This window comes from Agelaius tricolor, unplaced genomic scaffold (assembly GCF_023055355.1).
Source record: "Agelaius tricolor isolate 1412-34295 unplaced genomic scaffold, bAgeTri1.0.p SCAF_6, whole genome shotgun sequence".
NCBI lineage: Eukaryota > Metazoa > Chordata > Aves > Passeriformes > Icteridae > Agelaius > Agelaius tricolor.
Genome location: NW_027269266.1, coordinates 23,308,363 through 23,335,680, shown reverse-complemented (window position 1 = coordinate 23,335,680; position 27,318 = coordinate 23,308,363). Strand labels below are relative to the sequence as shown.

The window sequence follows — 27,318 nt, the reverse complement described above, 5'->3', positions numbered from 1 at the left end:
AATTACAGTGTGAAAGGAACAGAAGAATAGGGAAAGGATAATTTTTCAGTATACTGCTGTTAGGTGTAGTATCTCAAGGCTCTCATTTTAAGTCTCTGTCTCATTTTATTGTTATAAAGAAACAGTATGGCTTATCTTTGCAGTCATTTTTTTTTCTGTACACTAAAATAGTGATATAAATATTTTAGCTTATACCAAGCAGAATAGTTCCCAGCAGTGAATTTCACATTTTCTACTATGCAAATCCGTCCAACTCTTACTCTTTCACAGGTGCACTTGGCTTGGCATCTTAGTTAAAGGAATTAATAATGAGCTTTATGCCAATGAACATCTACACTGAATGTGAGATCCAGGCTGTAGATACTCAGAGAAATGTTCTTGGTAAAGAAGTTCCAATTTATCACTTGGCACTTAGTTTCTTGAAAAATGCTGCACTCTTACTTTAGCTTCTGGGTTGGAAATGGATTTGCATTTTAGCCGTATGTTGACATCTCTACAATTTTAAATGTTTCATTTCTTTAAAGTGGCAAGTTAACTGTACCTGGTTCTTTGACAGAACTCTTACCTATTTAAAAGAGCTGATGTGCAAGCAGTGTGAGTACATGGCGGGGTGGGAAGTATTTCTAGTTTATTGCTTTTTGAGGTGAATTAAATGGCCACTAGTAAATTAGTGGCTAGTGGCTGGTTGAGACTACACCTGGCCATTGCATCGTGTTGTAGATTTACTTTCTGCTGAAGTGTCAAAGCTTTGACAGTTTGTAAGGAGTTAAAGCTCTCAGCAGGAAAGTTTAAATTCGAGGCAAAGAGCAAACCATTGCTTCTTACTGTTGAGTGTTGACAGGCACATAAAAGCTGATAATGTAAGTCCAGGGGTTTAAGAGACTTAGTAGAGTTGCTTTTTTGTCGTGTGACTGTATTTTAATGCCTCATTAAAGAAGCAGAGCCCTTTGAAATTCTTTACTAGATGGCATTTAAAAAAAGGTGAGATGGTTGCATAAAAAAGTGTTTAAAAACGAAGTCATTGTAACTTTAATTTTGGATGGGTAAAATAAATGATGGTACCTAACAGTTCTGAGCTGTGAATAACACAGCAGTGATACCCAGGAACTGGAACTTACATTTTCTGATACCAGTTCTCACAAGCCCTAGTGTAGGGTAAAATAAGTGTTGTCCGTGTTGATTTTGCTAAGAGAGTAAGGAAAGGCACAATAAGAGCTGTGGTTGCCTGAGTCTGTGCTGCCAACCGTTATTGAACCTGCTTTAAAGATTTTAATTCTGATTTGTATTAAAGTAGAATTACTCACCAGACAGAAATCTTGCTCTTGTACTTAAAGAAATAGAGCTGTGGTATAGTGTGTGGTTTTATGGTTTTGGTTTCCTTTTCTAGATGTCCTCTAGTTCAATCTGAAGCTGTTTCAAAATGGATGCTGTGTTGTGCTGCTTTGAGAATTATGAGTATGCTGTAAAATGTCAGTCCTTTATTAAAAACAAAAAAACAACGAAACAACAAAACAACAACCTCCCCCAAAGCCAGCAAAAACATTAAGGAAATTTGGAACCCAATCCCCAAATTTTTGTTGGTTAAGTGCTGGAGCTGCAGATTCGAGCATTGGACTTTGCTTTTTTCTTTAAACAAAATTTTATTGGCAGCTGTTGTGGGTCTCTGCTTCTGTTATTAATTATATCAGTACATTTGTTAGATGAACACATTAATTAAGGATACATCTTACTAAGTGCTCCTGTTAGCTGATACCTGATACTTGAATTACCTGAATACTTGTTTGTAAACTTTCTAAAAGGACATAGCTCTTAAGAGAAGTTTAAATAGTTCCACAGCTATTGTGATGAGCTTCAGAGTTTTTTCATCTATGATAATGTTCTGTTATTTTTTTAATATAAAAAAAATTATTACCAGAGTTTCATAATTGCTTTCAGGACCAAAGATTTAACTTCTGATTGTGGGACATAGGTCTTGCTTTCATTACAGAGGATTACTTGTTTTATGCTTTGCACTGCAATTGCTGGTATGACTTCGTTGTTTTTATGGAATCTTTTTATGAATTCTTTTTATCTCTTGCACAACACCTAGCGTAGTGATGCCCAGCCTGGTACACTGAACACCATGTAAAGCAATGAAAAGCTAAATCTGAACCAACAAAATAAATTGCTGTAGCTGTAAGCTTTGATCTCTTGGCAAACTGCAGTATTTAGTATTTATCAGTGATACTTCCATTGCTGGTTCAAATTGCCTTGAAACCAGTTGTAGCTTGTGATTTGTTAGCTTACACATCACAGCTTCACCTATGCAGTGAACATTTGCTGATGTTTAAATGACAGCTGCCAGATACGATGGATCCAGTGGCAACATTGCAGATGTGAAATCTGTTCAGTCTCTGATGTTTTTTGTTGTTTGTACAGTGTTGGATTTTGCACAAATAATTGCCAGTTTTAATTACAAAAGGATATGAATTAGACTTGTTAGTATATTTATTTTCTTCAGAACAATTTTTAAAATCTTCTCAGACTATTCTTTGAGACTTTAATTTCTAGACATATGTCAATTTGGCAAGTTTTTGTTTTGTTTTTCTCTTTTAACTAAAATGTTATATAACTAGACAGACTTGGATGCAAGCATCTTAAGTAAAAGAGAGCCTGTTTGGATACAAAGTGAATCTGTCGTTCTAAATATTAGGAAAAGCTTTGTCCTATTACACTGCTGGGTTTCATTAGGTCTAGAAAATGCAATTGAGTTTTCTACATCATCCAGAACTGAAATTCAGTGTTTCAGTTTGTTCTTTGTTGCTGGTTTTGTTCTGTTGTTTTGTTGGGGATGGTAAGAGAACCATAAAATAATTCAGATTGGAAGTGACTGTGGCAGCCATATGGTTCAAACCCTTGCAGCACCACCATCAAGACCAGCTGCTCAAGGGGAAATACCTAATCAATGTTTTAAATAATCTCTGAGGCTAGAGACTCTGCAGCCTCTATGAGCAAGCATTTCCCAGAGTCTGATCACTATTGTAGTGGAAAACTGAATTCCTGATGCCTGCTTGGGATTGCCAGTGTTCCAGCTTGCATCCATTGCCTCTTGTCCTTTCACTGTGCGTCTTTGTCTTGCCTTCATCAGCTGGGTATCTATAGACAGCAATGAGCTCCTCCTTTGCAGCTCCCATCTCCAGGCTAAGCAAACCCCATTCCATCAGCCTCTCTATGTATGTCACATGCATCATCTCCCAGCTGCCTTGTATGGAGAAAATAGAAGTGATGTAGTGATGTTCTGTTTTTTAGCAGGTTGTGCTGTTTACCTTGGTGAAAGTGGTCTGTTGGGTTTTTTGGTTTTTGGGTTTTTTTTGGTTTTTTTTTTTGTTTGTTTGTTTGTTTGTTTTTGGGGGTTTTTTGGGTTTTTTGTTTGTTTGTTTGTTTGTTTTTTATTGTTATTATTACTCAGGACAAGAGGACTATATTTATTTTTTATGCCCACAGGGGGCCTAGTGCTTTTCAAACTTGAGGTCTTAGGGTGCTGGCAGTTTGTTGCTAACTTTTAATGAGGCTAGGAAAGGTGATAAAAAAATGTAAGGCTGTTGCTAGTGAACTGAAATTATGGGTAGCCACAGTTCAAGTAGAAATATTTTAAGGAATTCTGGAAAATTTCTGAAGACATTTTAAGTAAGCAAATTATGTAATATTTCATGTGTAAATTCATATTATTCCCCCTTACATACAGTGGAGATAGAAGAAGCAGACAAGCTTGAATCCAGATTTTTACTTGCTAAGGGTGATGGTACTTTTGGAAAGGGCCTGCTTTTTTGCTCTTTGCTTCCTTTTTTTTTTTTTTTTGGTAGTATTTTCAATATTTAACACAGGTAACAGAAGTGCACAAGTATCTCAGTCAAAAATTAGGGCCAAATTGAACAGGATGCTGTATGAATATGCCATGAGAAAGTGAATTGGTAGTTTTCAGAAGTGACAAGGGCACAAGCAACCAAAGGACGGGGAAGATAAGAGGATAAAAAAGACAACAATTTCAGCAGATTTGTGAACTTGAAGCTTATAATGGATTTTTTTGATTGGGAAAAATCATGATAGCACAAGCATGTTCTGTGTGATAGTGTTTTCATTAATGTGAAATTAATCTGCAAGACTGCTCTGTCCTTGTTGAAAAGTTTGTCTAGGGCAATGAATTATGTTCAGTAGCTAGTGTCTCTGTCCTGAAAGAATGCATGCTGAACATTTTTTAGAATTGGTATTGGATTTCATGGTTTGCTGCAGGCATTTTGAGGGATCTGTTTGGTAGTTATATTCTTTAAACTCTATTTGCAACATTTGATAGACATTTATTTACCAATACTGGTCTTCATCTCACCCCTGTGTACAACAGGTGCTGTACAGCCTGTGTTGCTTCTTCCAGCCGCAAAATGGTTGTGGTTCCCCTCGGAACAGAAGTTACCAGTTTTAGTGGGAGACTCCAGGCTCCTGCTTCTCCACCCTGCTGTGGCTGCCTCTGAGGATGCTGGCACTCCAGTGGGGCTGTCACAGTACAGTCTTTTTTAATGCCTGAGGGTGTGCCAAATTAACCAATGCATTTTCTAAGAGCAGCTCAACAAGTTTCATAAGCTTTTTGCTTCTCATTGATGGGCTCCAGATGCTGGTATGTCATCTGGAGGTGAAAAAACATCCATTTTTTTCCATATAAGTGGACCTTTATTGCACCTCTTTAATGATTACATTTTATTACAAAAAGAACTACCCTGATTTTTGAAACTTTTCAAGTGATATATGAGTGTTTTGTGAACAACTGAATGTAGATGTATGGGAATATCAGATTGGCATGTGTGTGTTGTATGGTGTCTTGTCAGAGATCTGAAGAACTGCTTGGAAGATGTTCCAGTTCAGTGGGTTAAAAATCTTCTTTTTACGGAAGACCAACCGTAGATTTGCACAATTGACTATAATGGCTCCAATTTTAAAAGATAGAGGTAACAGAGAGCACTTCCAATTGGTGGGATAGTTCAAGAATACTACATGCTCAGATGGCTAAAATATTGTGCTTTCTGCTGCTACTTCATGCTACTTAAAAAGAAAAAAAAATTGGTGTGGGAAAGGTGGGAACATGCCAATTTGAGAGTCAGTTTCAACTGTATGAGGTCACTCTTTAGTTAACAGAGTAACTCTTTGGTAAGCTGAGGGTCAGCCATCTCTATATACTGTTGGAAAAAAAAGCCCAACATGATTACTAGGTAGCACTTGGGGAGGCACCAGAACCTTTTACACCAGAACATATTTTAAACCATGTCAGGAGCTGTATATCACTTCAAGCTTGTTTTTTATTAAGATTTTTTTCACATCCCATTTTCAAACTGGCCTGGAATTGCAGATTAGAAAGTCGAAACTTCAGCAAGTTCTAGGAGCCAGAAAAGTGTTTTGTTATTACAGATTTTAATACGAAATTTCAGATAGCAAAATACACATATTTTTGTGGTGTGTGTAATTTAGTTTTCTAAATTGGAAAATCTGCTGTTACCTAGCAGTTAATGACTATTTTTTCCTAACATTTGGAATTCAGGACCTGATTTAAGAAGCTGATAAAAGAAAACAAAACTGAGAATATGCTGGAAGTGCTCAAAGTGAAAATTACAGTTTAAATAGGTTTGAGGGTAGATAGTTAGACATTTTAATCGAACTAAAATAGTTTTATACTAATACGGTACTGTTGTGGGAGTACATTTTGCGGTGTGTTTGAAATTGAAGTATTTAAGTGAGGGAAAATGTGTGTTAATGCTTTGCAAGAAAGTGATTTTTTTTATATCATCTATCTAAGTAAAATAGCTGTTAAAGATATAAAGCTTTCAGGTCTATGCTGGAAAGTAAAGTGTAAAGTTCATGGTTATTTCTTGAGCCAGGAGTTTGCTTTTATCACTTTGGTTCATATATTAAATTGCTGTAGGAAACAAAGATGTGAATTCTGAAATAAATTTTTTATTGCTGGACAGCTACAGTGAAATTGGTCCCTGCTGGTGTAAAAATAAAGAGGTGTTGATTCTGTCTACATATGAAAAATATACTTGCAAAATAAATAGTTTGAAAGAATTTCAGATTTAATATGTCAGATATTCAGATACTTATGGACTATACCCAGTAAAGATTTTAGTAGCTTGTTCTGTTAAATGACTTTCCTTAGACACAAAATACAGCAGAATAATGACTTTCAGAGTTTTCCTTTTAAAACCTAAAATTTGTAAGTCCAAATTTCATTTGGAGAATATTGGTGGTCCTTGCTGTGTCAAGTGCATCTGTAGTTATTCCAAAGCATGCTTTATTTCTATTTTACTTCTTAATCACAGGAAATGGAATGTCATAGGAATGAAAATGGAACAGAATCACAGGAATGGAAATGTGAATGCGGCATGCTTGTTTGTGCAATAAATTTTTAAACATACACATCAGTACACTGCAGAGAAGAAGGTCCCCAGGACTTAAGGGACCAAAAACCCCCACTGTAAATCAGCAGGCAGATCACCTGGAGGGGAAATAAACCAACTCTGCAGTGATCAGAAATAAATGGCAAGGCTGCTATTTTTTACTTAGAGACTGTGGAGGGACAAACAATTATTTGTTTTAGAAACTTGCAATTTATTTTAAAATTGAGTGTCAAAGTTGAATTTTTTAAAAGATTGATAGAAGTGACAGCATGGATTTCTGAAAATGAGTGTTTAAAATCTTCAACCTGTTGCTTGTTTTGCTTTCTTACAAAAAACAATGCAAACACACAAATGGTTATATCTTTTGCTAGCTCTAGATTGATTTTGTGCTGTTATGGCTCTTGACATTGAAGCATTAACATTTCGCTTTTTTTAGAACTAAAGCAATTAAACAGTGTTCTGAACTGGATTTTAAAGCTTCCATTTATCAGATATTTTGGTTAAATACTTGTTAAGGATCAAAGCACAGTTGCCCAGAGAAGTTGTGGAATTTCTGTTGTTGGAATTATTCACAGAATGACAGAGTGGGTCAGGTTGGAAGGCACCACAGTGGGTCATCCAACCTTCCTGCTCAAGCAGGGTCATCCCAGAGCACATGGCACAGGACTGTGTCCAGATGGTTTTTGAGTAATTCCTATGAGGGAGACTCCACAGCCTCTCTGGGCAATCTGCTTCAGTGCTCAGACACCCACACAGTAAAGAAGTTCTTCCTTGTGTTCATGTGGAACTTGCTGATTAAGCAGTACTGGGGCCGGTGTTGTACCTTGGGGAACACTGCTGGTGACAGGCCTCCAACTAGACCCTGTGCCACTGAATATGACCCTCTGGGATTTCAATGTTCCCTCATCCTGAGTCAGAAATTCATGAGGGGCTGTTCAAACCTCATCTGGCCATGGCCCTGAGCAACCTCTTCTGGTTGGACTTTCTTTGACTGGACTCCATGAAATCCAGATGTCCTTTCCATTACAAATTATTGTCTAGCTCTGAAACAGGTTCCTTAAAAAAAAAAAATCTAAAGAGACATCATAACTCCTGGCTACTGAAGCACACCTCAGCTTCCTTGTGTTTCCCTGTGTTTAGTTAAGTGACTTGTGGATAGCTGTGGAACTTCCAATTGCAGATTTAATGCAAAACTACATTTTTTTCATTCTCCATTTTTTATTTTAATACTGGACTTGGATGATTCGGAAATGACACTGTTAGAACTGAACAGTAACTTGGAGTGAGCTCTGGTACATAATTAGATACCTTTTGATGGTTAAATCAGAAGCTAAAACACTTCAATTTTTTTGTGTAGTATGAATAGTTTTTAATGTCTGAATTGGGCAATCTGCCTACAGATGAGACTTGAGTCAGTGATGTGGTAGATGAGTGGGTAATGAGACCTAACGAGGGAAGAGGAAGAAGACTGTTCACTGGGCATAGGAGTTTGTGCGCCACAAATGGTTGCAAAAAGGAAGTATGGGGTATGAGTAAAAAAGCAGTGGCAAAGAGAATACCATGTCTCATGCCATCAAAGAATCAGTAGAAGCACAGTAGGCAATTTTCCAGTCAGCTGCCTGCACTGTATAATCCAACATGCATTCTGTCAGAAAAGCATCTGGTAGCAGTTGCCAAGTCATATTGAGATCAATATACAGTATGATTGTGAAAAGATCAAGTTGTGTGGATTCTCTTACTGTATCTTCACTGATGTGGTACTCTGTATTTTCCAGGTCATAGGGAAAATTAAGTGCACATCTTTAACTTGGAATGTTTAGAGTGATACTTGTACTTACATGAACTTCTGAGACATCCTTGTGGCCTTTAATCTCTAAAACAGCCAAGGGAATGCAAATGGTTTGGATAAAGACCTTATTATATTCCAAATTGGCTTGATGAGGTTTTCACTTTCATTGCTGTGCATTCCTTTACCTTTTGTAATGCCAATAATTAAACATTGTATTTGGTCTGAAGTTACCATTCTTTTCACTTCCTGACATTTGGGCATGTCTTGGTCATATGCCCCTGCAGCCCAGACACAAAGGTGTCCTGGGCTGCATCAAAGGCAGCATGTCCACTGGGTGAAGGAGGAGGTTCTGCCCCTCTACTGTGCTCTGGTGAGACCCCACCTGGAACTCTGCATCCAGCTCGGGGGTTCCCAGCACAGGAAGGACATGGACCTGTTGGAGCAAGTCCAGAGGAGGAAATGTATGATTAAAGGGATGGAGCACATCTCCTCTGATGGAAAGTGGAGAGAATTGGGGTTGTTCAGCCTGAAGAAGAGAAGGCTTTGGGGTGACCTATTGTCAGCCTTCCAGTACCCAAAGGGAGCCTATGAGATAGGAAAAGGGAGAATGGTTTTAAACTGAAAGAGAGTAGGTTTAGGCTAGTTATATGGAAGAAATTCTTTACTGTGGGGGTGGTGAGACACTGTAACAGGTTGCCCAGAGAAGCTGTGGATGCCCCATCCCTGGAATTGTTCAAGGCCAGATTGAATGAGGCTTTGAGAAACATGGTCTAGTGAAGGATGTCCCTGCCCATGGCAGGGCAATTGAAGCTAGATAATCTTTAAGGTCTCTTTCACCCCAAACCATTCTATGATTCTATGTTTAATTTTCTTGAGATGGAATTTTAATTTTGGGCTCCAGCCAAGGAGGGTTTACAGGACACAGAGCTGGGGGAGCAGGACAAATTGTTCCTTCAAGGTGGCTTATGCATGATAATAAATTAAAATAAAAGTACAGGGGCATATTCAAAGGAGACTGTGCAACTTTCTTATGTTAAAAATTAGAAATAAGAATTGCATGGAGCCTTGCCCCATCAAAACAAATTTGAGACTCATTTTATACTAGCTAAGTTTCTGCTATCTCTTACCTTGCATCAGGTAAGAATGCGCCTTTTTTCTCTGACAAAGGCAAGTCTGGAGTCCTGCCACAGCTTTTGGTAAATGATGATTTGTTCCTAATCTCATCCACACAGTATCAGTGGCTTGCTCTGGGGAAATTCTGGAGATGGGATGAGAGGGAAAGAGGAAGCAGATGAACATCTGATTTCTCTGTGAATGTCTTTATTTCTCTGGAAAAGCAGTGGTCACTGCCAGAAAGAGACAACCTTTATTTCCTCTTGTATGCAGGCAAGACAAGCTGTCTTTTTCATGCCAGTTGCCTTCTTTGAAGAAAGTCTGGCAGAAAGCAGGAACTTTATAAATGTGATCTCCAGTGACATGTGGCAAGGTGCCTTGAGCTGTGTTGGTAGGAAGCACCCTAAATGAAAGACTTCAAATAGAGGGATAGAACATCACCCTGAACCAATAGACTTTCTATCCCACTGCCTTGTGAGCAGAATTTTGCTCTGGGACAATGCTGGCAGACAAGATCCAAGCTGGCTGTGATGGAGCTTAAGACATGAATGAACAATGGGGCTGTCCTAGGGGCATTGACTTTGCTTGGAGAAAATTCTCATAGGACATTAGGACTTGGAGTTATGAATTTCATGAATTTGAGGTTAACTGGGGTTAGTCTTTCTATTTGTAGGTTAAATCCAACTTGCTCTTTCATCACTGATTTCCTGGGATCAGTGAGTGTTGTGTTTTTAAAGCTGAAACTACAGACTAGTCTGTGAGATGGGAAGAGGTCTGCAGTTTCAATTCTGCTCTCTCTGTGAAGCCTTCTTGCTTTAGAACAAGCTGTTCTTGTGGGTAATACCATGTGCAGGGCTTTTGGGTCAGTGCAGCAGGACACATGCCTCTTTCATCTCTTTGTGACTGTTTTTTTTCTGTATCTTTATTCTTCTTTTACTTGGGCTCTTCGTGACATCTTCCTGGCTCTCAGCTGTGCCACTTCACTCTCACTTTTTCCTGCTTCCTTGCCTAAAAGAGGGGATTCCACCCTGGCTGTATTTTCCCAAGTCAACAGAGCTGCTGTGCCTGCCTGGCATGGACTGAACCAGAAGCCAGAACTCAGCATGCACAGGAGACACAACCTCATTGCCCCAAGGAGTCAGCTCCCACCTTTGCTTGTGGCACTGGAATGAAGTGGAAGGTGGCTCCCAGTCCTGCCTGGCAGGCAGAGGCTGGCTCCAGTGGGGTGATTCCCAGCTTGTTCTGAACACAGGCAAGCACTAAGCTGTGCTGATTTCCTCAACCCCAGGCACCAGCCGTGCTTGGGAACTGGCTTACAGCTCTGCTGCTTGCAGAGACAGACAGGAGCTCGTGGTTTGGACTCCTGGTCTTTCTTCCACAAAGCGTGAAGGGAGCAGACCAGCTCCTGGCCCAGCCTGTGGGTAGGGAGTGACTCCTGGGAACCATCTCTCCAGCTCAAAGGAACTCACAGGAGACAAGAACTGGCTCTTGGCTTGCATTGCTGGAAGAGTCATACAGCAATTAGGAGAGCACAGAGCAGCTGGGAACCTCTGGCCTTGAGCTTGTCTTCAGAGGATTTCTTCGCCCTATTTTTTTGGCTGAGACAAAGCTATCACATTGAAGTGGGCTCTGTCCTTTGAGACAAATACTTGCTCAGATCTCACTGCTGTTTTCATTACTTACAGTATAGGCTGGCTAGTTGCAGAAACATACGGTCCTTACTATTGATTGTGTATCAAATAGTTGCTTTTTCACAGAAACTGCTGTGTGTTACCAGTCTGCCAAGGGTGTAGTAAACTGTTGCCCAGTTGTGACTACTAAATATGAAGCTTGTATTTAGGTGTGATCATACTTGACACGATGCCCCCCTCCTTGTAGAAGAGATTTAGGTTTAAAATCTGGATAGTGCTGGTGATAAGTTTTTATTCCTGCTTGCCATGTCTCCCCCCCATCCCCTGTCCTGCTTGTCAGTGCTCCATAAGTAACTCCAGAAAAGTGGATCTTGGAATAATGGTATTTTTGTAGTTGATTTGTTTGAATGTGGAGAGCTCTGGGAAAAATTCAAAAGCATGAATTATAGTGATAGAAAACTTTTATTGTTAGCAATTTGAAAACGTTTTGCTGAAAATCAGTTAGCTTTAATAATCTTTTTATAAATTGTCTTTTAATTTTAATCTTCCCTTGCTTGAATTTGAAACTTGAAATATCTGAGTTCCTTTTAATTAAATGCTGTGCATATAAAACTTCACAAATAAAAGTATTATTCAGGAACTATTTGTGAGGGTGATGATTTGGGTAAACAAAAAACATTAGGTTTGCTTTACAATGTGTTACTAATTTATATGAACAGTATTGCTTTCCTGTTATAAAACATCGTATTTGTTTATATGTTTGTCTCTTGTTATTTTATTTTATTACTAAATGAGGACTTTTCTTTTCTTCCCAGAGGATGCTAAACAAGTTTTTGGCCAGACCACGATTCATCAGCACATTCCTTTTAACTGGAATTCAGAGTTCGTACAGCTGCATTTTGGAAAGGATAGAAAAAGACACCTAACCTACGCTGAGTTCACTCAGTTTTTACTGGTGGGTCTAATACAGTATGGTTTGTCAAGGGTAATGAGAAGGAAGCAAGAATCAAAGTATTTGCAAACTTGCCAAATACCATGCTGGTAGCAAAGTTGAACTACATACCAAGTGCAGGCTCTTACAATCAGAGTGCTGGACTTGTATAGTATGTTGATAAATAGGATATACTATCAGTAAAACTTCTGATTCAGGCTAACTGGTTTTTCTTTTCCTTTTTCTTTGTTTTTGCACCTGTATGCAGAAGGTGATTTTTTTCTACACTGTTGTATAGACACAGACATGAAATTAAAAACATAGACTTCGATGTCTGAAAATCTCCTGTATTTTTAAATCTACAAGTCAAAGAATGTTAAATAACAGTATTGAACATTTTGGACTCAGACTTGTATTAAGAAGTACTTCTGTCTGTGAACAGCATGTTTGCCAAGAGTATATTTAGTTCAGAGCTGATATCCAGTAATATCTGTTAAAAGCCATTTCCATACACTTTACTTTTGATCTTTTTTGAATTAAGCTTATCTTAGAGAGGGAAAATTTGCTTGTAGCATATAAAGAATAAAATACTACTTTTTGCAAGGAATTCTTGGCTATTTGTACTTTCGGATACTTTGTCACAGGAAGTAAAATATGCTAATATAAAAACCCCCGATTATCTGTATTTCAGTAGTACTGTTAAAAATAGTCTTCAGTAGGAAAAGAGGTGAAACACGTGAGTTTCTTATTTGTATTCCTCCTGAATACTTAATGCCTGTATTAGTATTTACACTAGAGAATTTTAAAATGGGAACCTGCTTCAAGACTGCCAGGTTTCTTTTTTTCTTGTTTACACAAGTATGTTAGTTCACAGTAGGAGGTGGTATCATTTTGATGAGGAATAATTAAGATAATGCTATTGAGACAAATGTTTCAAATTGACTTTGTAGAACAGAGCCTAATTAACTTTGTATGAAGAGGACGTCAGGTATCACATGATTAAATCATATTCCCTTAGGCTTTGTATTGACTATTGTAACTCCTAAGTAGCTAAGACATAAACCAGTTTTGTGACAGAAATAGGAATCAGAACCTCTTTGGAATGAGAAAGCAAATGTGCTACTTGATTAGGAAAAAATGCCTCCGGCAATGTGTTCTGGTATCTCCTTCCAACTACAGATTAAGCCTCAAAAATGTATCTTGATTTTGGTGATTTAAAGTCACAGTTTTAAAAAAGTACCAGTCCTGTTTGCTTCATCTGTTTGCTTAGAGATATGAGGAAAACCTGTAGAAAAACTCAGAATAAAAATGCAAAACTTTCTAACTATTAAAAAAAAACCCCAAAAAGATGTGTGTGCAAGGGTTGTTGAGAGAGGTTAAGAGAGTTTAGAGTCACAGATCTAAAAAAGCTTGTAATGATAAGGCTAGGCATTTGCAATATTTAGGTTCTTTCTTTGGGTTCTTTTATGTTTTTAACTTTAATTAGGAAAAGCAAGCACTGAGGGAGGAGTTTTCTAACTTTGGAGATTAGTCCCAACTATTAGGCTTTCTTCTCATCTTGTGGAGGGATGGTTCTCTTACTTGAAAGGACTTTACTTAGATGGGATGATACTGTGAGGATAATTGGTTGTGATGGAAGGTATCAGTGGTCCTAATGAATCCGCCAGCCCTTTTGGTGATGATCCATGTAGGTCAGAGCATAAACCAGGAGAATAAGGATACAATTCTGGGTGTCTCCAGAGAGGTGAGATGCAGTCAGGAAAAGTTCTAATGCTGCTAATAAAGATGCTCTCAGCATTGGTGCAGGCAGCAAGGATTTTCAAATAAATTAATTGCTGAAGCTGCCTATTACCAGTACGATCTATTAGGATGCTCAGTCAGTCACAGTAATTGGGCACATCTGTTTACCCACTTTCTAGAACTGTAAATCCTTGAATCACATAAGTTTCCCTGCTGATTCTTGCCTTGCAGCGTTGGATTACAGACGCTGAAGTTTGGGCACAGAAATAGCTCTCGGCACAAAGTGGAGAGTCACTGTTCACAGGCGTGGAGATCTTCCTTTAAGCTTTGTAACCTTTGGTACTCAGCTTTTCCTTCTGACATTCTGCCTGTGCATGAGTCAGTCTTTTTTAGTCTGATGTCTAGACCTTGGACCTTAGACAGCAGGAGACCACAGTGGATACCAAATTACCTTTCTGCATTCCTGATGTGTGAATGCACTTTACATTGCACTTAACATGGACCAGATGGTTCTGTAAGGCCCTTCAGGTACTGCTTTGTAAGTACAATGCAATTTGCAACTTTTAATGGAATAATCTAGCTAGATTCATTCCTTTACATTGGGTCCTATTATGTCACATAAACTTGTTCCATGATCATTATCTGTTGAAGCATTTGGACTAATCATCACTTCTGGCAAAGCTCAAGGTAGTTGGAAAATAACATTAGTATGTTTTATCCATGCACAAGATGGATCTCTTGTGGCTTTAAATATGAAGTGTTTATATGGGATTCTGAATATTTATATTCTTCCAGCACTTCTTCTGTCTGCAATAAGAGAGGTGCCTGAAAATATAGCCTCCAAACTCCTTGGCTTTAATGCAGTTAACAATCTATTTGCATCAACCTAGAGCTCAAGGTGTGTTATTTTACCCTGCTCATTTGCTAGCTTAAAATGAGCTCATCTATCTATATGATATATCATTCATATGTATCTGTTTGGATATGGTCATGTTCCATCATCACTTAAGTGGCAAGTCTGCCTTATGAAGAGCAACATCAGCCCCTTTCTCAGCATGTAAAATCTATTCCACACAATGAATTTTAACATATGCTGATATGTGGGCCTGGTAAAACCATTTCTGCATTGTCTGGGAATTTATTTATGCCCAGAATATTAGTTAAATTAGTATTCTCTATAATTGAACCTTGGGATCTACTCCAGTGGCAAAGATTGTGTTGTATCTGATGACTTGTAGATCCATTGGGATGGAATGCAAACATAAAATTTTATCTAAGTGGAGGGTAAAGAAGCTTTTAATGAGCTGTAAGTGAAAGCTGAGGTAAAATCTCTAGGTAGGAAATAATTTCATTAGAATTCTGGTGCCAGCATGCCTGCCATGATGTATGAATTAATTTTTCACAAAGTCTTATGCTACCTGGGGGAATTCTGGACTTCCAGCATCAAGGAAGATGCTTGTTTTCAATGTATATCTAAGTTTACAGAAAGTCTAGTTGGAAAAGGTTCTTTAGGATGTGTAATTTGTATTTCAAAGTAATGAGGATTGTAATTCTTTAAACCTGGGTCTGTCTAGGTAAAATAATATGGGACAGAAATAAAATTTATAAGTATAAATTAAATAATAAAATTATTGCAAGTCAGATAGCATCTCTGAAGACTACAGCTTTGCTTTATTGTTTTTCAATTTATTTTTAAGGTGATATTTTTTTATATTAGCTGCATATACACAACATATGTTACAAACATCTGATCAAGAATTTCCTGATAAATTGCCAGTAGCTAGTGAGCTCATTTTGAAACATAGTTATGCTGTGAGTTATCTCAGCTTTCAGGCATGGAGGCTGAGGGAATGGATATCCTTTTGAGGCAAACACTTCAAGGAGTTTATTGCATTGATATGCACTGTGCAGTGATTAGAAGTGTCTGGTTTATTTGTGACAGCAGGGATTTTTTGTTACCATGTGATTGTCTGCATGTTCTTGTGTGCCATACTGCTGCCATCCATGGTCATGGTTTGGAAATGTCATGTGGCTGAAGATCCCTGTGCTTCTTTCTTCTTGGTGTAACTGGAGAATGTGTAGCACTGCTCAAAATAACCATAGCCTAAAAAGTCTCTACCTTCCCGAGGTCAGTCTTCTTCATGTGCAGTATGCATAAACCATATTGAACTGGAACTTAGTTTCTGAACTAGGGAGGAGGTGTGAATAAGGAGTTTCAGAGGACTGGCATCATCCTGTTCACAGTTTTGTCTTGCTGTCTGTCTACAGCTGAATGGCTCTTTTCTGGCTGACAAGAAGATGGGTAAATGGCAGCACCAAGACCTTGACAATGTGTTTAAACAAGTGGGATAATTTTCTCCAGTGGGTTCCAGTTTACCAAGAAAATTGGAGAGACTCACATTAGCAAGGAGAGGATGGGGTGTTTTGGCCTGTTCTCAGCTGTAGCACCAGCAGGCTTTTTGCAGTCAGCTGGATGGTGACAAGAAACATGCACTTGATGCACCTCTCTGGAGCATGGGCCCTGCTCTGTTCTGTGACTAAGACATCACTGTCAGCTAAGGTCACCCCAATGTACAATACCTCCAGACTCACTGATGGGTGTGCAGGGACGGGAACAGATGGGACTTCTGCAAGTGGTGTCCAGGTTTTTTTACTGCGTTCCAGTGCTGGATTCTGCCAACAAAACTCTGCCAGCAGTTTCACTGGCTAAAACAAATTGAATGAGGGAAGGAGACAAAAGCAACATGCCCTGTTTCCCATGTAATCCTTCTGCTAAAATCAATTGATTTTTTTCTATGGTGATGCCTCCATTTAATGACAAACATTTTTGTTCATTTGTTCATACGTTTCTACCTGCTAGGTGATGAGTGTTTAGGATACAGGCTTTATTATACTTAACTCCTCTACAGAACTCTCTGCCTCCAAGTAGTTGTCTGCCTCAAACTGATGAAGTCTTTTTGTGTTTTTGTGCTCATCTCACCATAAACCTTCCAAAATTGCTTCCTTCCAAATTTCTGTTGAAATTGTAGTCTCAATTGGAGTGCAGTAAGAACTTGCGTGGCTGCATCTAGCCAGAGTGAGTATTATTGCTGAATTGTTGCACTTCAGCATAGGGGTCTGTAATGTAAAGAAAATGTGGCTGAACTGAAATTGTACCACTTCAAATTATAACCCCCACAAGCGTTTCCTATCAAAATAAGAAATTGCAGATTAATTCTGAAGTGAAACATTGATCAGTCTTTTCCCCCCACCCCTTTCCTTCCTCTGCCTAATATATTAGGAGGTTTTCATCACACAGGGTACAGTGCTGTAATTAGTAACTAAGACCAAAACTGGCAAAGTCAGAAGGCTGAAATAAAAATATAAGCATGGTTTGAGTGGCGGTGTGAACTGAGTGAATAGAAGGAGGGAGAGATGGCATCTGCAGGCCTCTGACAGGTCTGATCCTGCTCCATCTGAATTTGTCTTTCACCTTTCACTCTTTATTTTCTTGAATGCTGCTGTGAGAGAAATATCAACTTATAGGAGATCATATTTACTGTGGATACTTCATGATGGTGATTCTTGACTAGCTTGAGTCTTGTATTAATATGTATCTTAAGGCACATATTTGCAAATATAATGGAAATAGTTGGATAGTGCCATGGTCCACTGCAAGACTTGCTCCATATTGTTGACTAATCAGTTTTTCCAGTGAAGAAGTTTTTATAATCCTTGAAACTTAAAGGGAATACATGGCAATGATTTGTATTCCTCCATTCAGCTAAAAATTACAGGTTGGGAAGTCTGATTACATCACCAGAATTTTTGGGGTTTGTTTTACAAACCTGTAGAACTGAACAAAAATTCATATGTAATATCCAGTTACTATCTGTGCAGGATTGTTCCTTCTAAGTGACAAAAAAAATAAAGTAGTCTAACAGTAATTTAAGAGGAAAGGGTGAAGGTCACAGTAGGAGAAGATACAACTTTGAGAGATAATATACAGTTTTTTTTCTTTTCTTTCAGAAGGACATTTGAATCACAAAATGAGATTATCAGGTGGTTGTATCAGATAATATTTATGCCTGTTACTACTAATGAAATACTGAGAACTGATCTTTAATCAGTCATGAGACAAGGAGTTCTAAATTAAACTGCTGTTGTCTTTTGCAGACAACTTTAAGTGAGGATGCTCTTTGAGGGAATCCTTTCCAGATTAGTAGGTGTCTGCATGGAAATCTCTGATGATTTCATTGTCCTTGTTCAGGGAGTAATGGGTGCTTTTACAGAAAGTATTTTGATCTGCTGTGACACATGCAATAAACTGGGTAATGCACATCATGGAAAACTTTAATGTTCATAGTGGGAGATTACTTGCACTGGTGTGCTGGTATATGTTCTCCATTTCTCAGTTAAATGAATTGCATGACATAATGTCCAGACAGCAAAGAAATCATGATGTTGTCCTAGGTGCTGAGGTCAGTGATAGAGACCATAGGAAAGGCTGAATAGAAAAGGCTGAAATTTACATAAAACATACATATAAAAGCCAATTAGAATTCGGTTACATGTAGTTGTGTTTTGTTAGGTATGAGAGTCTTGCATTACTTATATTAAATGTAACTATTAAGGTGATTATTTTGAGCCTAACTGCTTTTTTTTTCCCCCATATATTTTCAGGAGATACAATTAGAACATGCAAAACAAGCCTTTGTACAGAGAGACAATGCTCAGTCTGGAAGAGTCACAGCCATGGACTTCAGGGACATTATGGTCACCATCCGGCCACACATGCTGACACCATTTGTAGAAGAATGTCTAGTGGCTGTGAGTAGTTCTGGTATCCCAGCTGGCAAACCTGGGATACAGATGTAGAATTCCTTTTCTTATGTACCTTGACTACTACACAACACGAAATCCAGCCTGAGGATGCATGTTTTGAAGTCTAGCAGTTATTATCTACACATATGAAAATTAACCCTGATTGTTGAATGTATATCCTCAATGGTCTTGGTTTCCAGAGGCAAAAGACAAAGTATGTTGATGGACCTTAGTAATGGCCTACAAATGTTGAGTTTGCCTTTTTCCAGCCATTCCATCATAGGACACTGCGTCAAATATTTTTGAATGCCATTGCATCCCACTTAGGATATCATCCTCAAAGAACTTGCTTTGTAATGTAAATTCTAAGCTCCTGAGTGTAATTTCCAAGTACCTGAGACAATGTATGAATTGGAACATCAGCCAAGGACATTCACTGTATCTTGACCCATAGCTGTTACACTTGACTGTATATTTTGTCTCAGTTTGGAGTGCATAAAGAAAAGGGGTACTTTTGGCTTTGACCACAGTTTATAATTTTGGGAGTTTGTAGCAGCACATTCCAAGTAATCCAAAGCTTGGCCATATTCAGGTTTGAAGATCTGCTTAAAGGTCTGTTCTGCTTTGACTTGCAAGGAAGAGGTTTCATCACTTCACTTGCAATTGTGATGAGTAGTGCAAACTCTGACCAGAATATTAGAAGATTCATGCAGCAAAAAGCATAGCCAGAAAACTTAGAAACTGACAGTGAGACTTGGTACTTTCTTCCATGGCTCCCTCACAATCTTGTTACCAGCTTTCCTGTGTCATATGCTCTGTCATAAAACATCAGGTATGATTTTTGATTATTCCTCAAGGTCAGTTAAAATTTGGTAAGCTTATACATATTTTTTTCAGGAATTTGCTTGATCATTGATCTTATAATTTAAATAGTGAATTGATCCAATTTTTTTTTCTGTGTGCAGACCCATCACCACTTAAAGACAAAGGTTTAGTCTCAGTTCTCATTTGAAAATGAGTAACTGTTCGAACCTTATTGTTCCCATTATGTTTGACTGCCTGATATAAGCCTGAGAGCTTACTGCTGGTTTTCCATGACTTGAAATGCCTGTGAATTTAAAGGTTTCAATTGACCTTTTTCAGAATATGTTTTGGTTTTGTTGAAATTTTCTATATAGTAATATGCTTTACATGTAGAAGTAGATTTCCTCATTACTAGAAATAAGCCAACTTATGAAACATTTCCAACTGAAGCAGGACTGAAACTTGAACTTTGTAAATTACTACTGGTTATGTTGTTATAATCCTGCATATGTATTTGTTTAGGTTTGTAGGGTGGGGAGAGTTTTATATTCTGGTCATGATTAGTTTCAGTAACATAAGAATCTTTCATAGTTTAAAGTTCTTTATTTTGAAGATTTTTTGAAAAAGCTAGCCTGTGCTGCTGTCACTCTTGTAAAAGAACATTGTTTGAAAACTTTTATTTCAAGGTTTTTTTAGTCTTGTAACATTCTCTGTTCTCTTTTCCTCTTTTACTGTCTCTAGGCTGCTGGAGGTACCACTTCCCATCAGGTCAGCTTTTCCTATTTTAATGGATTTAATTCTCTCCTTAACAACATGGAGCTCATTAGAAAGATCTACAGTACTCTGGCTGGAAATAGAAAAGATGTGGAAGTCACTAAAGGTTGGTAGAAATATTTGCAGTCTGGAAGTTTCCTTGGGTATTTGAATGGAGGGAAAGACCTCATCTGTATGCTTTTAAATCAGTGGGGGCAGGGGGGGGAAGCCTGCCTCGTTACCATTCCTTGGTTTGCCACTCAGTTTTGTACACTCCTGTCAGAGTGCACCCTCCAGCTTTTTCATTTTGTTTCAATCAGAAAAAGGTCCTAGTAAACTGGTGGTGGGGGCAGGGTGAGGAAAGTATGTAAAGATATTTAAAAGTTTAAAAAACTTCCTAGGACTCCTGCCAAATTGGCAGCCTATTAAAGTGACCTTCAAGGGTAGTTGAAGAATTCCATAAACTTGTATTGGCGGCACAGTAAGCTGATCTACAAGCTTGGAACAAGATGTTATCTGCTATATCTAACCACTTTTATAGAGAATTCCCTGTGCAACACCAGAGTTTCATTAATGTGGCCTCCTGGGACTATGCATGAAAAGTTCCACATCTCTTGACTCCTGTTTTGGGGGTTTTTCTTTGTTTGCTTTTTATTTTATATTTTTCCCTCTGACCTGAAGCTGATTGATACCGTATGTCAAATATCCTAAATCCTGCTGGTAGTACTAAGCTTTAAGACCAGAGAGTTGTACTTACTTGCATGAAGGACAGACCATTTGAAGCACACATTTATGCAGTGACAGGAGCACTTCTATATTGGGTAACTTACTCCCCTTTCACCCTCCCCAACCAGCGTCTTCTACTTTATACTAAAATATAGTGCAACTTTGGGGTGCTCTGGACTATTTCTTCTGGTTTGATTTCATTTAATTTTCTGTATTTTTATTCTGTTGCAGAGGAGTTTGTTCTGGCAGCCCAGAAATTTGGTCAGGTTACACCCATGGAAGTTGACATCTTGTTTCAGTTAGCAGATCTTTATGAGCCGCGGGGGTAAGTGGAGAATTATCTATCCTCCTCTCTTTCCTCTTCTCTTCTTCTTGGAAGGAGTGGGAGGTGATGTTGGGGAACAGGAGAGTGTAGTGTAGTGGCCCACATGCCGGTAACTTTTAGTGATCTGAAAAGCAACCTCTAAGTAAACACTAATGTGAATTAATTTCCGCAGGCGCATGACGTTAGCTGACATTGAGAGAATTGCTCCTCTGGAGGAAGGGACGTTGCCCTACAACCTGGCTGAGGCTCAGAGGCAGGTAAGAACAGAAGCCAGCAGGATGCTGTCATTTGTTTCCAGTGCTAGGTAAATAGACAGCCAACCTCTTCCTGTTGTTGTCACCTAAGTTGCTTTTCTCTTGTGTTCTGTAATGACTGTGAGGTTCTAACATCTTGTTAGAATTTATTTTTTAACTGGTGTTGTGTTCTCTCCATCTCTTCTTTGTGCCCCTTCCTCTTGGGCTCCATTTTAACAGGTCAAATGTAATTTACTTTGGAAAGATAATATGTATAGCAGTGTCATCTAGCCAGTCAGTAAATATTAGATGCATGCTTCATTAAGGTGTTTATGTTTTGTGATTCTGTTACTCTGTGTTCTTTTTAATGAGGAAAAGAGAAAAAAATTAAAATTCAGCATCTAGCCTATGAAATGGCAGCCCTTATTCTGAACATATATGCATGTTCCTGGCTTCACAGTGTTCTCTGCTTTGCTTTATGCTCTGCTGAATATCAAAATAGGAGAGCTTATAGACTAATATCACAGTTTCAGTAAAAGTATGTCCAAAACCTAAAGGATATTTACTTTCAGTGGTATAACCACAAATGGACTTTTTTTTTGATTTTGAGGCAAAAGGAAATAGGAGTTTTTTTAAATGTCAAACCACTTATGTTTTAGTTTTCGTATTATCATATTTTGTATTTTCATTGATACAAGTTTCTATACAGATAGATTTTAAACTAACCCTCCTGTTTGTCTCTATTTTAAGGCAGTCTTAACTTTGTGTCTTGTGAGACTAAGGGTTTTTTGTTGGTTTTCTTTTTTCCTGCTCTGAGTCTGTGCGGAGACGCCAGTTTGACCACAATGAGTTGATCCAGGCTACATTTTTAGGACTACCAGGCCATAAGCCAGGCCTCTGTGTGTGTGTGTGTACACATGAGTCTCTTTTTCTTCTCGTTTTTCTTCTCCTGCCTCCCCTACGTGTGAACACCCCCACCACCTCTCCAAGACAGTATCTGGGGTGGTGGTTTTCTGTTTGTTCAAGCACTGACTAAATGGTGATGATGCTGGGCTGAATTCAAGCGAGTTGGCTCCCAAAAGCTCACCATCTATTCCTAGAAGACTCCTAAAGGAGTTAAAAGCATTTGCATTGGACTGAATATCAAGTAACATAAGTTACAATAGGTGGCAGTAAAAGGTAGAGAAAAATGTGTGATGAAAGTAGCAGCTTCTTCACTTTTCCTTTGGGGCCACTGTCTCTGGTACCATGATTTATGTTATTCTAAGAGGCGAGGACAATGAACAATGATCCTTAAATCTTTCCATGTCTTCTGTGTATGCATCCCACCTTTTCATTTTTTTCCACCCAATTCCTTTTTAATGTCAGCTGCCTGATGCTGAGACGGAAAAGATTTTCAGCTACACTGATATCTTTAATTTATTTCTGTTCATCTCCACCTATATTGGAATTAACTAAAATGTAAACACAGGAAAATGTGTCCATATTTTTATTTTGTTGCTTTACTTATAGTATCCTAAAAAGAACATATTGCAAAAAGTGCTAGTAAGTATGAAAGATTTAATGCCCCTGCAGAACTTTTGTTTTCTTTATTATTGTCTTTCATTAGATAGCGATTTTAAACCTGGAACACTTCTGAAATTTATTTTTCATTGAGTTGAATCTAGCACTCAGACTGTGAGCAAAATGAAATTGTGGGGATGCTTTATGGCACCTTATTTTCCTTCAGCTAATCTGTGTGAATGCCTGCATACTTGTTTTGGTAGCTGGGAAGTAATAGATGTACCTGGTTTTGGCGACAGTAGAAAGAAATTCCAAGCTGGAGTTGCTTTTAGCTGTAGAAGATTAATGACTGAAGAGGCAATATGTAAGCCCTCATTTAGACCACATTTAGACCATTTATTTTAGAGTTGTATAATTTTGTTGTAGTATCTATTTTCTTTCCTATTCCAGTCTGAAGAGGCTGCCTTATATGACACTTAGAAAACAGTGGAAAAGAAATAATAATTGAGAACAAAATCTCTAGTGTATTGTGGAATTTTTTCCAGGTATCCATATACTTATATCTGTCTGATCATGAAATGTTCTCTTGGGAAATGAGATGTTTTGATTATTTTTCTTGTCTTTCTTTGTGTTTTAAATCCTGCCTTGACAGAAAGCTTCAGGCGATGTGTCTCGACCTGTTCTCATCCAGATTGCAGAATCAGCGTACAGGTTTGCCCTTGGTTCAGTTGCTGGAGGTTAGTCATGGCTGAGCAAAAGAATATTCATCTTCACTGTTTGGGTTTTTTCTTCTTTTCTTTTGCCCTTCTTCTCCTTCTGCCTCTCATTTAAGTGTTAAAGGCTTCTCAGACTTTCCCTTGCAGCTGTGTCTAAGGGGTGGGATGACTCTAAGATTGAAGGGGAAAGGATCATGTCTACAAGAATTTTGGAATTTATGAGCTGTTGGAGTTTCCAGGTGGTGTTGCTATCTGATTTGTCTCCAGACAAATTTCAGGAAAATGAAATTAATAATGAGGTAGGACTGGAAAGTGTATTTGGTTAAAACTGTGTGAGGTAGTTTAATGTATCTAGAATATATCATGAAAAAAAAAACCAACCTGATATGTTAGATGTAAATGTGAAAGATGACAGTTGCAGTCAAACAGTGCAAATGCAAAGTCATGTTTTCTTATATCTTGAATTTTATTTGCAGCTGTTGGAGCCACTGCAGTCTACCCAATTGATTTAGTGAAAACTCGCATGCAAAACCAGCGTTCTACAGGCTCTTTTGTGGGAGAACTCATGTATAAAAACAGCTTTGATTGCTTCAAGAAAGTGCTGCGTTATGAAGGCTTCTTTGGGCTTTATCGAGGTAAGTTTAAAAGGTGTTATATACTAATGATAAGATAGTTTTAAGAGTTTTGTGTGACTGGATTTTTAAGTCTTTTTAAGACTTCAGTTTTGCTTCTTTGTTACAGGGGAAGGATTTGCAAACTTCTCGGTAATTAAAACTTCACTGTAATGAGAACATTGCTGTAGGACCTATCTCTCCTTTCTCTCCTCATCTGCCATAGGGGAACATTAGCAATTTCCTACAGCAAAAATATATTGTTAGTAAAGTTCTAATTTCCTTAGCAGTGCTTAGTGCCTAAAGTGTTTTGTCCTGTTTGGTAAGAAATTAGATCATCTGTGGGTTTTTGTTCTTTGCAGTACTTTTTGTTGTGTTTCTTTTGAGACAAAAAGGTCTCTGCGAACCAGTTTCATTTGCCTCAGTAATGTTTGGAAATAGTAATCTTTATCAAGTTTTATGTATACCTTTTCTTGGGTTGTCACTGTGGAGTCAGCCAGAGTGATTCATTGGGTTTCAGCCCACCAATCTTTATATAATAACCAATACACTTAAGTTACAAAGTTATCCATTCCAACATGCCTTTATAGCCAGTGGAGAAAGCTCCAAAATCCATTGACCCTGTTCAGGATGTAAATCATACTCACTTTGGATATCTTAGATAAGTGCCTGACATTAAATGGTGGTTTTTTTTTTTTGTTTTGTTCTGTCCTTGTCCCACTTGTGGCATCAGTGGTATCAGTTCAAGTAATTCAGGAGGAGTCATAAAGAATCAGGAACCTCAGCATGAGATTCCAGTTCTTCTCTGTCACAGAGTTAAAGTAAATTATATTTCTGATGTCACAATTATTGAAATCTTTTATGCCCCTCTGCCATATTCATAGGGGAGAATTTGAAACTTGCATTACTGACTTCATTTTTAGCTAGCTTGCTTAGAAACTTCTTTTCACTTGTGAAATAAGAATATTGTAATGAAAGAAATTATTTGTTAAAGACAGCTGAGTAAGGAATGAAGAACAGAGGATTTTAGTAACATATTGTTATGAACTGGCAAAGCTGTGTGCACCTTAAAAAAAAGTAACAATTCATAAAACAATGTGGGAAACAACATTAAAACTAGGTGGTGTGATAGATGTGCACACTATAACATATGACCTGAGTGGCTAAGTAGCTCCTCTGCAAAATACAGACTCTATAATTATTTCAGCACAATTGGAGATGGGAAGGCTCTCTTATTACTGACTGAGTTTGAGGCCATTTTTGGAGTAGACATAATAATTTAATAAAGAGTACTGACATGGTCTCTATTTTGTAAGGATTTATAGTAATCAGAATCCTTCAAAAGTCACAGTTAATACCTAAAGAACCACATGTATTCTTTGCAAATTTTTGTCTGCTTCTTCCAGCATCCTGAAAGAATAAATATGCAGAATTCTACTATTGCTTTCTTCTGTCTTATTGAAATTCTAAGGACAGTGATATTTTTCACCAGGGGAAAAAAAAATAGATAAAAACTCAGAAATGTCATAAATGCATGTTCTTAACTTAACTCCATTTGCTTGTCCTGAGTTTGAAATGATTTTTTTCATTGCCAGGTTTAGGGAACCTTAGGAAACTTCATCAGTATTGGTTGTTCATCCATTCTCCATCATCTTTACTACTTTCCAGTTTTCCAAGAGTACTGAATAGTGAAATATCAGTTTGGTGGAGCTGAACTTCTAAGTCCAGGCCAATAATCTAATTTCTGCCTTATATAGTCAAATACCATCATTTTAGAGGCAAATTGAGACCTGCTGTTCTACAAATTCTCTCCTTAAAGAGCACCCTGACTTAGCTCTTTTTAAAGAGGCAAATAGAGAAAACTGCTTAAAAATCTGGATCTCCTTCTGTGCAGCTCTGTAAATTCAGACTGTTGCTCACTCTCTCAGGAGATGTTGAAGAAAGTTAAGGAGCTGAGTGCAGAAGTAAGTTTCCAGTTAAGCTTGAGAGGAAGGAAGATTTGAAAGGAGCATTTTATAGATTAGTGTAATTACCCAATGTAATACAATAAACATTTAGCAAGAGTCATCTTATTCTAGTCTTGAATTTTACCCTAGGTAGGACACACTACAGAGTACATTACTTTTTGCTACTCATCCATCACTGCAATTCTTTTTTCACCTGATTTCTTCAGGGTTAAGTCAATGTGGGTGGTTTTATCGCCACTGAAGAAGGGAGTAATCACTGGGGGACTTCTCCTTGGCTGAATAGATGCAAAAGCTTTTTAAAAATTGTACTAGAAACATTTAGAGCAGTGGTTTCTTTGTCATGATGCACTTCAAGAAGGCAAGCAGAAATTATAAGCCCCACTGTAAACTCATTTAGAGTTTAGATTTTCATATTTTCTTAATAAAAGGCTCATATTTCCATCCAACAAAGTGAACTGATTTTTCTTTTTTGTACCACTGTTTTTTTCCAAACTTGGTTTTAAACCACCATCTCAGATAAGGATAAATTACACCATCTTGTGGATATATAGAGAGCTCTAAATTTGGTTTGATGTCTGTTTGGTTCTAAGTGTAATCAATGTTTCCACTGAGAAGACACTTGGGTTAAAAAAAAAAACATCAACTAACCAACAAAAACAAGCATGATATAAACCTCTGTAGAGTCTTTATAATATGCACTATATGAATGCTGTGTAGTTAGCATTTTTTAAAGACTTTATATCTGAGATAAATTTTTCATCTGTCTCTCAGCATGGCTGAAAAGAATGCTCATCTCATATACCTGTAATTTACTGTTGTGTCTACGTTTATACCTGAAATGCATATTTAGGAACTCACAGCTATTTTCATACATGCAAATTTAAGAAAATTTTGAAAGCTGTGATTTGTCAAGGTCTCTTCCAACTGATGAGATCACCTACATGTCATAATAGAATTTTAATCAGAAGTCCACCTGATGAGTCACAGAATGCTTCACAGACTTAAGCAGAGCATCCTATAGAGATTATTTCACACATACTTGATCATAGTTTCATGGGAAATTTAAGTACCAGAGATAAATGTAGTTTAGGTAAATGTTTGGTAGCCATGCTGTTAATTCCACTTTGCCTGGAGGATGGAAAAGAGAGGGAATGCTATTGAAGACACTGTCATCAGTGGTCATTAGCTGTTCAGGAGCTTGTTTGTTAGTTTTATTTCTATTGATGGTGCTTCTAGCCCTGCAGTGACTCCAAA

At 37.9% G+C, this 27,318-nt stretch overlaps 1 protein-coding gene across 5 annotated transcripts in view; it reads left to right on the top strand.

Annotated features, from left to right (window-relative positions):
* The window catches only part of SLC25A13 (solute carrier family 25 member 13), a 99,281-nt gene that overhangs the window by 38,336 nt on the left and 33,627 nt on the right, over positions 1 to 27,318 (top strand). For all 5 annotated transcript variants that reach the window (XM_071429038.1, XM_071429039.1, XM_071429037.1 and 2 more), the window contains 7 exons: positions 11,768 to 11,907; positions 18,286 to 18,432; positions 19,972 to 20,110; positions 20,941 to 21,034; positions 21,207 to 21,291; positions 23,423 to 23,507; positions 23,963 to 24,121. In XM_071429038.1, coding sequence (XP_071285139.1) covers positions 11,768 to 11,907; positions 18,286 to 18,432; positions 19,972 to 20,110; positions 20,941 to 21,034; positions 21,207 to 21,291; positions 23,423 to 23,507; positions 23,963 to 24,121 — 849 coding nt within the window. The remainder of the gene's footprint in view (positions 1 to 11,767; positions 11,908 to 18,285; positions 18,433 to 19,971; positions 20,111 to 20,940; positions 21,035 to 21,206; positions 21,292 to 23,422; positions 23,508 to 23,962; positions 24,122 to 27,318) is intronic.